Below are 15,843 nucleotides of genomic sequence, written 5' to 3' on the forward strand. Positions count from 1 at the left end.
CAAATTCAATGAAAATGATTCATTTATGTAAAAGTACATAAATTTGTGTCATGATGGACAAAAATGGATATCATTTTCAAACTCAGCATACAGGAATTATTGTATAACATGTAAAAATTTCAAGACAATAAAACCATCGCAGGCCTGTGTAATCATAACTATATAACAAACAATACTTTACTGTATAAACAAAGAATGTTTCACTTTGCTATCTTAATATGTATATTATGACACTAGCTTCAATGATATAAAACAGTAAACCCACACATACCAATCCTCTTCACTACCAGTTCCGAGTCGTCCTAGACTTCCACAACCCCAAGCATATGCATCTCCTTCTCCACCTACCACCACTACATGATGGGGACCACAACTTACACTTAAAACATCAACGCTGAAAGATAAGGATACCAGTATCACTCAAATGTCATACATATACCAAAAAATTCTGCTATGAAAAAGAGTGAGATAATATGCATACAAACAGAAGTTATCACTGATGGTACCAGTTCTAAGTTATAATGAACTAACTATAATGTTCTACTATAATGAACTAACTATAATGTTCTACTATAATGAACTAACTATAATGTTCTACTATAATGTTCTACTATAATGAACTAACTATAATGTTCTAAGCTATAATGAACTAACTATAATGTTCTAAGCTATAATGAACTAACTATAATGTTCTACTATAATGAACTAACTATAATGTTCTACTATAATGAACTAACTATAATGTTCTAAGCTATAATGAACTAACTATAATGTTCTAAGCTATAATGAACTAACTATAATGTTCTAAGCTATAATGAACTAACTATAATGTTCTACTATAATGAACTAACTATAATGTTCTAAATATAATGAACTAACCTCAAAAGTTTTTCCACGAGTTTTGGTTTACTAGAGCTATTCCAGTCCCCATAACCGAGGCACCCTTGACTACCATCTCCACAGGTCATAACTATGCCATTGTCACTAGAAAACACACTGAAACCATCACCGGCACAGACCCTAGTAAACAAACAAATCCAATATTTTTTTACATAAATACCACCACTGTAAATTCAATCACACTTATATTTCAACAGCAAGACTTTCAGGAAAAAAGATGGAGGGCTACTTCAGCAGCCCATACTTCAGGTAATAATAGTTACTTCATAATACACTTATAACAATCTACTTGTACTTCAACAGTCCATACTTCAGGTTATAATGGTTACATTTTGTAATACATTTATAACAATTTACTTGTATTTTAGTATCCTATACTTCAGGTTATAATTGTGAGTTTATAATAAATTTATAACAATCTACTTGTACTTTAGTATCCTATACTTCAGGTTATAAAGATTACTTCATAATACATTTATAACAATCTACTTGTACTTTAGTATTCTATACTTCAGGTTATAATGGTTACTTCATAATACATTTATAACAGTCATCTTGTACTTTAAGAGCCTATATTTCAGGTTATAATGGTTGCTTCATAATTCACTTATAATAATAAACTTGTATGTTAGTAGCCCACACTTAAGGTAATAATGGTTACTTTGTAATACATTTATAACAGTCATCATGTTATAATGGTTACTTTGTAATACATTTATAACAGTCATCTTGTATTTTAGTAGCCTATACTTCATGTTATAATGGTTATTTTGTGGTACATTTATAACAGTCATCTTGTACTTTAATAGCCCATACTTCAGGTTGTAATGGTTACTTTGTAACACATTTATAACAGTCATCTTGTATTTTAGTAGCCTATACTTCATGTTATAATGGTTATTTTGTGATACATTTATAACAGTCATCTTGTACTTTAATAGCCTATACCTAAGGTAATAATGGTTACTTTGTGATACATTTATAACAGTCATCTTGTATTTTAGTAGCCCATACTTCAGGTTATAATGGTTACTTCATAATACACTTATAACAACCTATTTGTTCTTTAATTCAAGTAACAATGCTTACTTGGTAATGCTCTTTTCTATTAGTAATTCTATACACTTTGGTTTATCTAACCAAGGTTCTCGAGTGCCATGCCCAAGTTGTCCTTTCTTTCCTTCACCCCAAGTGTAAACCATTAGATCATAAGTTAGAGCTATGAAGTGAGTGAAACTGACTGCAACCTGTTTGATAGAAAAAAAGATCATTACATTCCTTTTTTAACTGGTATAGGCATATAGTTGGTGAAGACACAGTTCCATTTAAAGTTATCTAAAGTACAGTTTAGATTGACTATTTGTGAACAACAAGTTTAATGTGTCCTCTTCAGTCCAAAAGTTGGACCAAAGAAAGCACACGTTGTCAAATCTTGTTGTTCTGAAATAGTGGAACTAAACTTTTCTTTTGGTATATGCATGTTTTATATTTGATGGTCTTGTAAAATTTATAATTTTCCTATACTGAAAATGTATTTCAAATAGGTACTTACCTTCTCTCACATAAATAGCTATTCTCATTCAGTGCTGACCTCTATATATGAAAAAAATTTTTGCAAATGCCACAAGCCTTGACACTCCCACCCATCTGTATAATTGATCATACCATCAGTAATTCAACTACAATCCAAAACCTGGGCATCGGGAACTGACATCCATGCAGGGATAGGAAAGAGAATCATACAATCTTCACCTCAAGTTCATGAGACCGGAGGGAATCTCGTACCCCCGACTTGTGAACAGGACATGTGATAGCAATGTGAGAAATTGATTGATAGATCCAGTAACCCTACATCAAAAAGATATCTCTGTGTAATGTAAACCATATCACTCAAACTCAAAATGACAGGAACCACCCAAAGTGCAGTAACATCCTTGGAATAATAAGAACATTGAGGGATAGCAGAAGGGGAAGAACCCTACTAATCTGCAAGTACCTCCACTGTGAATCACAACAAGGATGGAGTAACAAAAGTATACATGAGTGAGAGAACAGACATCTGTAATACATGAGTGAGGACTTATGTTGATTGATTCAGCTCTAGTGAAGCATTTTTAATAACTCAAAAAAGATTTGTCCACGAATATATTAAGTATTTGATTTGAATAGTCCGTGTACAAAGTGATTTTCATGTTATGATTAAAAATACTTTTCTTCATGTCAAATATCTCAAACTTCGTTTGTGTAATTTTTATATATTATCTTATCTGTTATTTCCTCTGCCTGAACTCTATGCAAGGTTGGTCAATTTGACTGACCTCAAAACCACCAAAAAAAATCGAAATTACCCTCTTTTTCTTTCTAGAATGACTTCAAATATAACACAAAACTACATTTGTTTATCCTAAGTAACTTTAAACTTGTAAAAGTATACAATTATTTATAACTAAATTTTATTGTTTTATTACCCTTTGAACCTTGTATAAGTACTATCCACACCATTATAAGTTGTAAGTCACTTAGGGATCATGCAGCTCACATTAAGCTATCAAATTACATTACCCACGAGCTACTATGAGCTGCTTGCATGCATGGCTCATGAAATATTTTTATATATTGTTATTATCATTATTCATCTTACCTAATCTAACCTTAAATAACCTAAAGAGATCCATATTTTTACATTTTAGTTACTTTTATAATTATAAATAAAGAATAAATAGAAAAAAGAAAAACAAGAAATAAAATACTCACCCAAATTTTTGTTTTTCTTTTGCTGTCGACTGTCAATGACACTTAACCCTAATTTTTTAACACTAATGGTAGTAATGCACTAAATAATTTTCATTTAATTAAATAATGTACCAAAGAACATAGACTAATAACATTCAGTTTTTCTGGCTTTCTAACTATGTGACAAGAGCCATTCAAGTTCATCTAAGCTAATCATTGTCTTTCCAATGGTAACGAAGCTTGTACTAAAAGACAAAATGACAATTCTCTGTTCAGAACACAATGTAATACAATACGTCATTTGGTAGATGAAAACCTTGGCTTTCTATTGGTTATAGATAATATAGAATTAAACATAAGAGAGAACTATTAACAAATCCTGAAAGAGAAGATGTGACAGGTGGGTGTGGCAGAAGGGATCTGATTTTCTATTTGATGGCTCTGTAACTAAACAAAATTGAAAACTATAAAAAATTATGGTTCGTCTGAGCAGTGACAATTTTATAGTGAGTAATTTACATTGAATTTTGTTCTTATTGGTGATGAATAAAATAGAAAAAATGGGATGCCTTTCTCACACTATGGGAATTTCAGGATTGTTTTTAAATATTGCTTTATAAAATTAAGAACTTAAAACATATATACTATTAAACTGTGGATTATTAGCTATGATTTTATGCTATACTAACTGGTATAACATAAACAAAAAGTAGTTTAATATAATTTTGAATGCAAACCACTAAAACCTCATGACATGTGCAGTAAATGATGCCTAGGCAGATAGAGTTAATTAAACAATTACATCACGAGGATAAACCTATAAGCGATCTTGTGGAACATCCCATCTCAACAGTGTGCATTTAGTGTCCATGGAATTATAATTGTTAAGTCATCATGGCCTTACATTGTAGCTTTTACTAGTTTAAGTATACTTGGATGGGCACCACTCGCCACAGAGTGAGATCCATAAAGAAAAAGAGGGACATGCCCCTGAAAAATAAAAGAAAAAAGAAATGTATACTAAAAAGTAACTTACTCAGTCAGTCTCACAAAAGAGTGAAGGATGGCAACAGATGGAAGATGGTATCTCAGCAAGGAAGATACAGCTACCAAAATGTAGAGAATGAGAGATGAATGTATGATGTGTAGTCCTAGTGAAGACACCAGGAATTGATGACAAGAAGAAGGATACAAGGAATAAAAGGCCAATCGAATTACAATACAAACCAAATGGGTCAGGGAGGAAGGAAAAGAATCACAGATAAAGCAGTGGAGTAAGGGAAGGAAATTGTGGGAAATTGATTCAAAGTAAAAAAAAGCTTGAAAACAATGAAGCAACCCAAAGCATGTACTGGGACCAACCGAGAAGAAAAGTGGAAGATGGCAAGAAATGGAAAAGTTGAAAGAAATATACAAAAAAAAAGCCATGAAAATGTAGGTTAATAAAAATGATCCAGCACAAAGGAAACAATTGAATCAAAACAGCAGAGAAACCCAGCTTTGTGCCGGCCAAGAAATCAATCAGATAGACCTGAACCGGAGTATCATGGATGAATAAACATTTTTGAAAAAAAACTGATGGAAGGAGAAAAAACTGACATTATAAATTGGATGTAATCCTATCTGAATATATTGAGAGTCAGGGCAAGAGGATGATGAACTAGAGGCCAAAAACAATAGAGAGAATTACCTGGAATGGATAAAAAATTCAAAAAATTCACGTGGAGGAGTACCCCACACGAGGAAGAGCCATCAAAAATTTGGAGGATAGAGAGGTCACTCCTTGGGAGAAATGTAACAGAACTGGAAAGTCAATAAGCAACAAGGACAAAAATACTTGGAACACGACCCTCAATTAGACATATGTTAAGTGAGTGGGTTTTAAAAAGGAGATCTACTATCTATCACAAAAGGAACAAGAATGAACAAGTCATAGAAGCCACTACATTGAATAGCCGAAATGAAACATGATTAGTTAAATTCAGACAAAATGAAGAGAGTGAATGAAGGTGAAATAAGACCTTTCACCTGGAGACCATAGTCCTGAAGCCTCCTACTGATTGAATCATATCCCCAACCATTGGAGATGAGCATCAGGGAAGAGAAATAATCCAGAAGATGAAGAGGAAGCGGAAAACCAGGCGTTGTAGGGAATATGATCATACAGATGAAGAGGAAAAGAAGAAAATTAAGAGAAAAATCAAATGGATGGTCCCAATGGAGGGGTGTTTAAAAATACCCACCCCAAAGAGACGAGAATGTTAGGTATTGAACAGGAAAAACATATCCAACTGGAAAATCCAACTACTCAAGATGACTGTGGAAGGAGTATATGATCAAGAAAATGGACCAAATCACATAGCGAAATAACCTAAGATAGTGTGTCGAAAAATGGAAAATAAGAATGTGTACTGTGGGCATTCCTAGATATGTAGAAATAGCAACCCAAATGTGATCAAACACTATGTAGGAAAGTGGAAAAGACCCAAGAAATAATTGAGATGGGACTGATAGATTCAAACCCCAAATAGCAACAAGCATACAAGAGGAATGGAGAAAACCCATAGGTAGGACAGGTAAAGGACGGGAAATTGCCAGAGATGTAAAAGATGGCAATATCTCAAAATTAAACAAAAAAGCAACAATAAAAAATTTAATATAGCATGGTAGATACCCCATTTGATGCTAAATTTACAGGAGAAGCCCCAAAAAATGGACCTGTGGAGAAAAAAATCTGACTGTAAGTCCCTATTATCAGTGGAAGGAAATAAACAGTAGCATCCCACACAAGAAGATCCCAAAAGGAAAGAAGCAACATGTGGAGGGAAAGAACTGAAGATGGCAAACCTCCCAATATGGAGAGAAGGAGGAGAAGGTATCCCTAAATACAGGTGGAACAACTCTGCAATCAAGAATTGGTGGCTCACTTCAAGTTATAGCAAAAACACATTCCTTGCTTTGGGTGTTTTAAAAAAAAAATTTATTACTTGTGTAAAAAATTGAAACTAGAAATAAAAGTGGTGAGATATTAAAAACAATATCATAATGATTATTTTTATCGGTTTACTTTCTTACTTCCTTAATTCTACTTTTTGGTGGTAGAGGCACAGGAAAAAGAGATATGTCCAGCTCATTTACTTGCACTCTGTAAAGTACAGATCTGAAAAAGAAAACAAAGAGGCTTTATCATCAAACATGAATGCTATTACAAAATGACAATTGAGCTCATTAGTAAACATTATAGTTAACTTGTGCCAAATCATTAATTGTATAAGTAAAAGAGTTTTTTTCTTTTAGATTGAGAACTTGTTGCTAGCCAATTGCTTTTTAAGAGCCAAAATAAAGATAAAAATGTATTCATGTTCAAAAGGAAGTTTATATGTTATATTAAAATGTTCTTAATTTTAAGAGCTTACTTACTAAAGTTGTCTATTTTGCATCACTTAAACTTTATGATAACTAATCAGAATTAAACAATGAAGTGTTTTTAATAACTTTCTTAGAATATATAGATTTTTATCACTATATATATATATACATTACTACAAACAATTGCAATTACTTGCATACAACAGAAATTGTAACAACCTAGAATAGTAATAAACTTAAACAACACTTTTCACAATTATGATTAATTTTTCTAATATTTAAGAGTAAATATAAAACTTCATATAAAACTTCCAAACAATGTTACAATAAACATTACAGGTACTTTAATCATATTACATCAAAGCATGTCAAGGTATATACACCTTACATAGCACACATCAACCCCCAGAATTACAAGCATATCAACTCCTAGAACTACATGCAGCAACCTCCAGAACTACACATCAACTCCCAGAACTATAAACATGAACCCCAGAGTTATCCAATTTAAAAATATTATTAAAAGATTTTTCATTTAACTAAATGTGCCTCATTAGACCCAACTCATAACAGAGTCATCACTTTGACAAACGTTTGATTGAACTGGAAATAAGGCATATAATACAAAAACTATATTGTTTGTGTTAAAATAAATTTATAACTTTTTTGCAAAATTCCAAAGATTTTAGCTTTATGCAGTTAGTAGTTGTTTCTTTTTTTTTCTTCTGTGACTGTGGAATCACAGGAAACCTGGGAGTGATAAATATGAAATCAACATAATATCAAACATTTCTGTGTTATGGACACAAAAATGACCAATGTTTCCTCAAGCTAATCTAGAATTAATTAAATAAATTACTTTTCCCAATAACTTGTAACACCCAGTCACTGAAGTTTGCTCTTTAAAAGTGACAAAAGTTTTCAATTATTTAAAATAACCTTATATATGACATTACAATGAACACTAGGAATAAATATTTCATCATTTTTAGTAAATTAAAGTATATGAAAGAAGGAAAATTGAGGGATTATACTAAGCAACAATTTTCTGAGTCTCAGGGGGATAATAAGTTTGCCATGATATGTGAGAATTAAAAGGTAATGATACTGGTGTATGTATCAAGTACACTTCTTACACCAAAGTTACTTGATTACAAGAATGTAAATAATTTGTTCTTCTTACCTTGGCTGTCTTAGTGTGCTGAAATAAAAGTTGCTCTAATTAATACACAAGTAATAAAGTATGTCAAAGAATTTCAGAAACACAAATAATCAGACCTTTAAAATCGTAACTTTTGTAGCATGAATAAATTCAAACATACAACTATTTACATTCAAAAATGTTTTAAGCAATATTAATGAGGGCATGCAGTGTAGCGGAACTATCAGTTAAAACTAAATTTAAAGAACAAACTGGTTTTGTCTTACACAAACATGGTTATATCTAGGATCTTTTTTTGTAAAAGTTCAGTAATGATGCAAACTTTCTTTTTATTTTGTCTTACACAAAACATACACATGTAATAATCAAATCATCTTTTTAGCCATCTGCTGAAATATTCTCACATCACTCGTACACCACATTTAGTATCTTTCATGTGTGCATCTATACAACACATTTAGTATCTTTCATGTGTGCATCTATACAACACATTTAGTATCTTTCATGTGCGCATCTATACAACACATTTAGTATCTTTCATGTGCGTATCTATACAACACATTTAGTATCTTTCATGTGTGCATCTATACAACACATTTAGTCTCTTTCATGTGTGTACTATTACTAAAAAAACAATGGATATCTGTAATGTTGAACCATATTGGTAATGCAAAGAAAGGCATAGTTCCAACAGAGAAAATCAGGTTAATCTACGACCAGGTGCAATCTAGAAATAGTGAAAAAGTTAAGCAGCTTGTCACCAGAAAACACATTGGTTTATTGCAGGCTAAAGTAGAAAACTCCTTTGCAACTGTAATCATGATAATTCACAAAGATTTAAGTGTACAAAGTGATGCAAGAGTTGTACTTAAAGGCTTCTCCCAAAGCACACAGCCAAACAGAAGAACAACCATTATATGGTGTACAAACAGTATTTAGCATGTGACACATGGAAGTGTCTTCACATTGGACACAACATATTTGTCCTGAAGTGTCTGCAAAAGTTTGTTAATCTGTTATTGATAGAATATTCTTAAAATGATACATAGTATTTTTAAGGGATTTATATTGGTTGCAGGTTACTGGTAGGTTCAACATCTGGAGAACCAATAAAAATGCCAAGATGAATTATGCATACTATAAGAACAATGCACTGACATCCCTATACAGGAAAGAAATACTATACTATATTTGTACATACTGGATGCCAATAAGATATGACTCCATCAACACCTCCAGCTCACCATTCCAGTTCTTTCGTAAGCCAAAATGGGAATTCATGCTTTACCATTCACAGACATTTCCCATAGACTTCTCTGCCCTTGAGGTTGCTTAAAAAGAATCTTGGAAGTTACAATTCATGGACTTTGGAAAGCTTTAGTGTATTGCACAAAAGCCTCCTGCTGTGTGCAGTGGGAATTGTACTAATAGCACTAGACTATAAGCACGGCCATCACATACAACACTACTGGTGGTGTAGGAAGCCTGAGTATTTATATATTTTTTACTGTTACCAGGGGCATAGCCAGAGTAAAAACAAATGTGGGTCACCACTAGTTTTTAGTTCCAAAAGCATTTATGAAAAGTGCTTTAGGGATGGAGAAATGACTTTAGCATATAGAGTAGGATTATGATTTTGCTTTGTATATGATTTGTTTATCTTTTCTGTTTTTTATTACCTGTAGGAGTAGTGCAATAAATTATTTCACTTTGTAATAGGGATGCACAGGTATTAAAATTGGCCAAATACTGAGTCCAGGTACCCGGTCACTAAGCTTCAGCTGGGCCCAGGTGTCAACCAGGACTGAGTTCTCCCGTTGCTAACCCCCTCTCCCCAAAAAAAACATACACAAAAATTAGAAACAAATTAAAATTGACGTTTATTGCATTTAACTGAATAATCACCAGCAGAAGATTCAAGTTTTAATTTCAACTTTCAATGCCTTGCCCCAACTTCTCAAACCCTAACCCCTATTATTTTCAAAACCTCCACCTTCCCCAGAAATCCTCTTCTCAAGCCATGCCTGTTATTAACTCCTATTGTTCTCTGAATCCCCACTTTCAGTGGGCAATCAGTCTTTGTTGCTTGGAACACGTTTTTTTTAAGTCAACCAATTACTGACTGTAACTTTCAGTACCGCGTTAGCTGCCACAAAGATTAGGGCTTAAATGCCTAACTTCTAGGCCCAATACCCAGGTTGGAGCCGAATATCTGACCGGGTATCTGTGCATCCCTACTTTGTAATAATAATAATTACCAAATTGTTGAATATAAAATGCAAATGTTTGTAAGAATTCCATAGGACACAATTTGATTTACTTACACAAAAATATTGCTTTATTTCATTTTGAGTACACAGTGAGTAATCATCTGTGCTTTTGTCACAAGTATCTGTTAAAAGATAAAACTTCTGCAAGCTGAGTATAGTTTTAAATAATGCTAAATGAATGCTTTTTCTTATCAACAGCCATCTACCAACATATGTATGATTTGTTTTGTTTTTTGTACTTTGCCAAATATGTCAAATTATAGCTAGAATTTTTTTCTCTCTCAAAAAAATGTGTGCGCCTAGGTGCCAGAAACCCAGCCTGTCTACACCCATGATTGTCACATTGAGTGGGAACACCCATCTGTAAACCTGTTAGCCCTTTCTGAATTAGGGAAGTGTCATTTACTTATCTCGATTTTTTTCTTTTAAACAGTGGATATACTTAACCAAATTAAATCAAACTTAAAATAAGAGAGTTGAGCATTCCAAACAGGGAAATGGTTTATTATATAGATTATTGAAATTACATTGACTAAGTAGAAATAAAACATGTATAATTATATTCTCAAAGACTCATAGTTTCTTAGCAAGTATATACCTAAATAGATAAAAAGCAGAGCTGTGTAGAAATGTACGTTTGAACATTGTGTCATTTTTCTTTGTGACTTATTTACTAAATAAATGTTACAACATGAAAAAAATTTCAATTCTAAAATATTTGGAGTAAACAGTTGTTAAAACAGAGCTAGAATTGTTGTTCTTACTTAAATTTTTAAACTTAATGTGCAGATGTGCACTTGATACCTGAAAGGTGCTGATTGGTTTGGATACAAATAATAATACCAGTGAATTTAATTATAGGCTAGGAATACCGCTTCGTGATGCACTTAAGTGTTTAAAGTTCACTAAAAAAAGGGGGAAATTTTAGAAATGTTCAGGTATATCATTAAGTTTGTGATCAGTAATTCTTCATTTGCCAAATTAAACTTTCAAAAAAATTATAAATAGGTAGTGAAGTAAAGATGCATCAACAAATGCTAGTTATATGTAAATAATGCTCCAAAGCAAAAGAAAAACTAATTTTATAATGAGTACATTCTCAAGAAACTAACATTTAACTGAATTAATAAAATATATAAACTTTTTGCACTTATGTATTTACAGTCTTATGTTTGTGAACCTTTAATGAATTAAATATTCTAAAACTCCTCAAAGCATATGATGTTATTTTCATAATTTTACCAAGTATTCCACATAGATTAACAATGTTATTTTCATATATTTACCATGTATTTCACATATATCAACATAAGTAGTTTCATAGAATAAATAGGTTATTTTAACTTATATGTCTATGTAATATTAATGGTTTTAGTTTACAAAATCTTTTCTATTGTTGTTGTTGCTAGGTATTGTAAATTTTGAAGTTCATACTTGCGTGAATCAGTTTTTCTTTTATCCACTGCTTCTGAATCTTTATCAGAATCATTTCTTTTTGGCTCAAACTGCTCAATTAACTAAATCAAATAAACAACACCCATTTCATAAGAAAATCATAATATCAAATCATGTATATGCTGAGAATTTAAAGTTAACATTATTCAAAGTTTAGACCGTTAATTTGAGTAACTGTTACTAAAAAAATATGAAAAAGTACATCAGAACAAAAATCAAAAGACTTACCAGTGGGTGAGGAGAAATATAAGGGTGTTAATCCATAATTTTGGGATGTCCAGGATAAAAATAAAGGGAAAAAACACAAACTGGCCCAAAAACGTTTTGACACTATAAATAAATAACAAAAAATCCAAACAAAGAAAGAAAATTTTAAAAAAGTTACAAAACTCAATCAAATAAAAAGAAAAAAAAAATGGACCTAACTTTCCAAAAAAACCAGACCCCTTCCTATGAATGAGGTTAAAGTTAACACCAAATCAAAGGAAAGATAACACCAAGTAGTTTACAGATTCTTTTCAATAAATTGTTACTAAATGTTGTAACAATTTCCTAAACACAAAGGTATTATCTAAGTCCACAATAGGTAATCTTAGGATAAACAAAGTATCCGTTAAACATGTATATGATGGAGTTTATTGGTGTTTATAAATTTTAAAGTTTTATATTTTAGTTGCAACACTTAGTTTTACTCACAATATAAAACATAGCTGAACAATTTTAGTGGTAAACCACTATAAACTATAGTAGCCACCATTATTCTTGTTTAAAAATTATAACAATTTTAGTGGTAAACCACTATAAACTATAGTAGCCACCATTATTCTTGTTTAAAAATTATAACAATTTTAGTGGTAAACCACTATAAACTATAGTAGCCACCATTATTCTTGTTTAAAAATTATAGGAATTTTAGGGGTAAACCACTATAAACTATAGTAGCCACCATTATTCTTGTTTAAAAAGTATAACAATTTTAGTGGTAAACCACTATAAACTATAGTAGCCACCATTATTCTTGTTTAAAAATTATAACAATTTTAGTGGTAAACCACTATAAACTTTAGTATATAACTGTGTAGGAAATTACATGTAGTGATTGTTGAAAGAGATAAAAGAAGTATGTTGTAGTTCAAACCACCAAAGACAAGAAAGAGTCAACTACAGATATATATTAATATATATATTATTGTGGATACAACGTTTCAGGTAATTTATCACTAATTGAACAGAAAAAAATAGAAAAAACATTATCATAATTCTTTATCCATTACAACTGCAACACATTTAGTACATGTCTTGGTATCTCCAAACATTTTTACTTCTAGCTTGAATGCAATGTTTGAAGTATATGAATTTACTTTTCAGTTATTGATACCTGAAGAAGGGCGTTGCCCAAAATGCTGTATCCACAATAGTATATATATTAAAATACATATATATACATGTATATATTTGTAGTTAACTTCTTGTTGTCTTCAGTGGTTTGAACTATGACATACTTCTTTCTATAAACTTTAGTAGCTAACATTATTCTTGTTTAAAAATGATAACAATTTTAACATTTGAAGCTATAAATTGTAGGCACATCCTCTGGTTTCTGCCTCTAGCAGCTCTAGTCTACCACCTATTTTAGTTCACCACTCTCTCTCTCTCTCTCTCTCTATTGGAATAATCTGTTTTCTCTTAATCGATGCTAAAGATGAATGAGACAGTCAAGTGATCCTCCAAAATTTGTTTGACAGCATTTAAGTTGTATCAGTTAGTTCATCTACAAATGTCAGTTTTATTGTCCCATTAGGCCACACACTGTTTGGACTTGGCATGTTTCTTATAGAGCAGAATCAAAAAAGCACATATGAAATCTACCAAGTATATATGATGACCACTCTTCTAACCCCACGTTAATGGTTGAATATGTAATCTATGATTGTCCTCTTGATCATTAACTTAGCTACAGACCTGTTGACTTGTGAATCCTTCTAATATGGCTAACTATGACTACTACAGTTTCTATATGAGGTGAAGAATGTTGCAATAACATTAGCAAAACTCAATGGAGTTTATCAAAGGTAAGGCTTAGCTGCTGTACGCAAGCAGCAACTTCAGTATTATTTACACCCTTTTAACATGCCCTACATTTTCATTATTATAACATCAATTGCAATGACACTTACAGCACTTCTTGAATATGGGGGTTCTCATCTTTCTTAATTGCTACAAGATGGTTTACTACAGCTGAATCTTTCAGATCCCATATGTAAATTCCAGCAAGAAAGGAAGAATATGTAGAGAATGTAAAAAGTGGTATTAAGAATTCTTACCAAACACTGTGGTTTCAAGAATTTTTCATTCAATGCCCTTAGGGACAAACTGGTTTGTGGATTAAGAAATTCAATGATACAGAAGAGGATGCTGATTGAAAAATCATTGAGTTATATATAAGCTTTTGAAGTTACAGTACAAGTAGAAATAGTTACGTAAAAGGTGCACTGAATCTTAATGCCACAATGATTTTGAAGGGGTTGGAATATTGGGTAATTAGTTGCTTCATATTGCACAATTATTAAAATTTCACATACAGAAACTTATCAGAACTGAAAATTTCTGTAATTATAATTGTTGATAAAATTATACTTCAAACATTACATTCAAACTAGAAGTACAAATACTTGGAGATACCAAGACCTACTAAATGTGATGCAGTATTAATGGATAAAAGATGATTATAATTCCTTTTCTATTTTTTCAAATTAGTATTCTTTTATGTGTATACCACTTTAAAACAGACCTATTATTTCAGCTGAATGTTACCTTACAGAAAATTCAAATATAATGAAAGATGAACACTCATTTACAGCAATTCTTTAGCACTATAAACCAAATTACAAAAGTAATGTCAAATTTGTAGGATTCTACATTCTAAACACTGTGGCTATAGGATAAAAAAATCTATATACTAAATTCTACTAAAAAAAATATAGAACTACATGAACAATCTTATAAAACAATAACTATATCTACAAGCTAAGACCTTGCAAAAAGTCTAAACTCTACATGTTAAAGCTTGGAAAAAAAGACTAAAACATACATGTTATACTTTGGCAAAAAAAAAACTAAAATCAACATTCTAAACCTTTATAAGAAACTATTACTAAGGTTTACCTGCTAAACCATAGAAAACACTAAAATGCTCAACTCTGTAGTACTAATTTCTATCCCTTTACTTAAAAAGTAAAAATTTTCACATTTTTTTATAGTTCCTTAAGGAATGAATTAAGTCTTGTATGATTCTCTCACAGGAATAACAACAGTGTTTTTTATTGCCATGCCAAGTTATTCTTGTTAGAAAATCATATGATATTTGAAAGTGTACCCACCCTTGGTCTTTACTGTCTTCTTGTGTTACAAGCTTGAGAGTTTATTGACACAGTGTTGGGGTTTAGGACAGCATATTTTTACAAGAGAATTGCACAGATTTTACATCAGACATACAATTATTAGTTACATATTTAACATGGATTTATGTAAATTTTTGTGTTTTTTTATTGTAAAAGCTTGTTGAGTAGAAGCCAATAGTTTCCTTGTATTTCACATTGTGAGAAGTCTTAATGTCTTTGCATTAAAATTATGTATTTCTGCAAATCGGCACCTTTTCTTTCATTTTATAACGAACTACCTCCTAAGTTCTTATGCTGTATTAGGCTTTAACCTTCCATGAATGATAGTTAGCTTCAATAATTAAAGGAATTACTCTGTTATATAAACTTAAAACTTATTTGTCACCGGATATACAGCATTTCACCAAGTTAACCTGACATTATCAGGTGTGACAACTACAAGGAATGTACTCCTGATCAAGATACTAGTTTTTCCTATTATCTATATCAGGAGCTCACTCCTTGTAGCTGATGCTGCCAGGTTAACCATAGAAATTATATTCTGTATATCCCA

The 15,843-nt window shown here is 31.5% G+C and overlaps 1 protein-coding gene across 2 annotated transcripts in view; it reads right to left on the reverse strand.

The window, feature by feature from the left end:
- Window positions 1-15,843, reverse strand: part of LOC106466425 (serine/threonine-protein kinase Nek8-like) — a 77,470-nt gene that overhangs the window by 28,397 nt on the left and 33,230 nt on the right. For both annotated transcript variants that reach the window (XR_002612194.1, XM_022394434.1), the window contains exons 13-18: window positions 11,869-11,951; window positions 8,186-8,203; window positions 6,709-6,793; window positions 1,990-2,147; window positions 880-1,020; window positions 272-394 (exon numbers count right to left, since the gene is read on the reverse strand). Coding sequence is in view for 1 of the 2 variants with exons in the window: in XM_022394434.1 (XP_022250142.1) it covers window positions 272-394; window positions 880-1,020; window positions 1,990-2,147; window positions 6,709-6,793; window positions 8,186-8,203; window positions 11,869-11,951 (608 nt within the window). In the remaining variant the exon portion in view is untranslated. The remainder of the gene's footprint in view (window positions 1-271; window positions 395-879; window positions 1,021-1,989; window positions 2,148-6,708; window positions 6,794-8,185; window positions 8,204-11,868; window positions 11,952-15,843) is intronic.

The sequence above is a fragment of the Limulus polyphemus genome, unplaced genomic scaffold (genome assembly GCF_000517525.1).
Source record: "Limulus polyphemus unplaced genomic scaffold, Limulus_polyphemus-2.1.2 Scaffold2256, whole genome shotgun sequence".
Taxonomy (NCBI): Eukaryota; Metazoa; Arthropoda; class Merostomata; order Xiphosura; family Limulidae; genus Limulus; species Limulus polyphemus.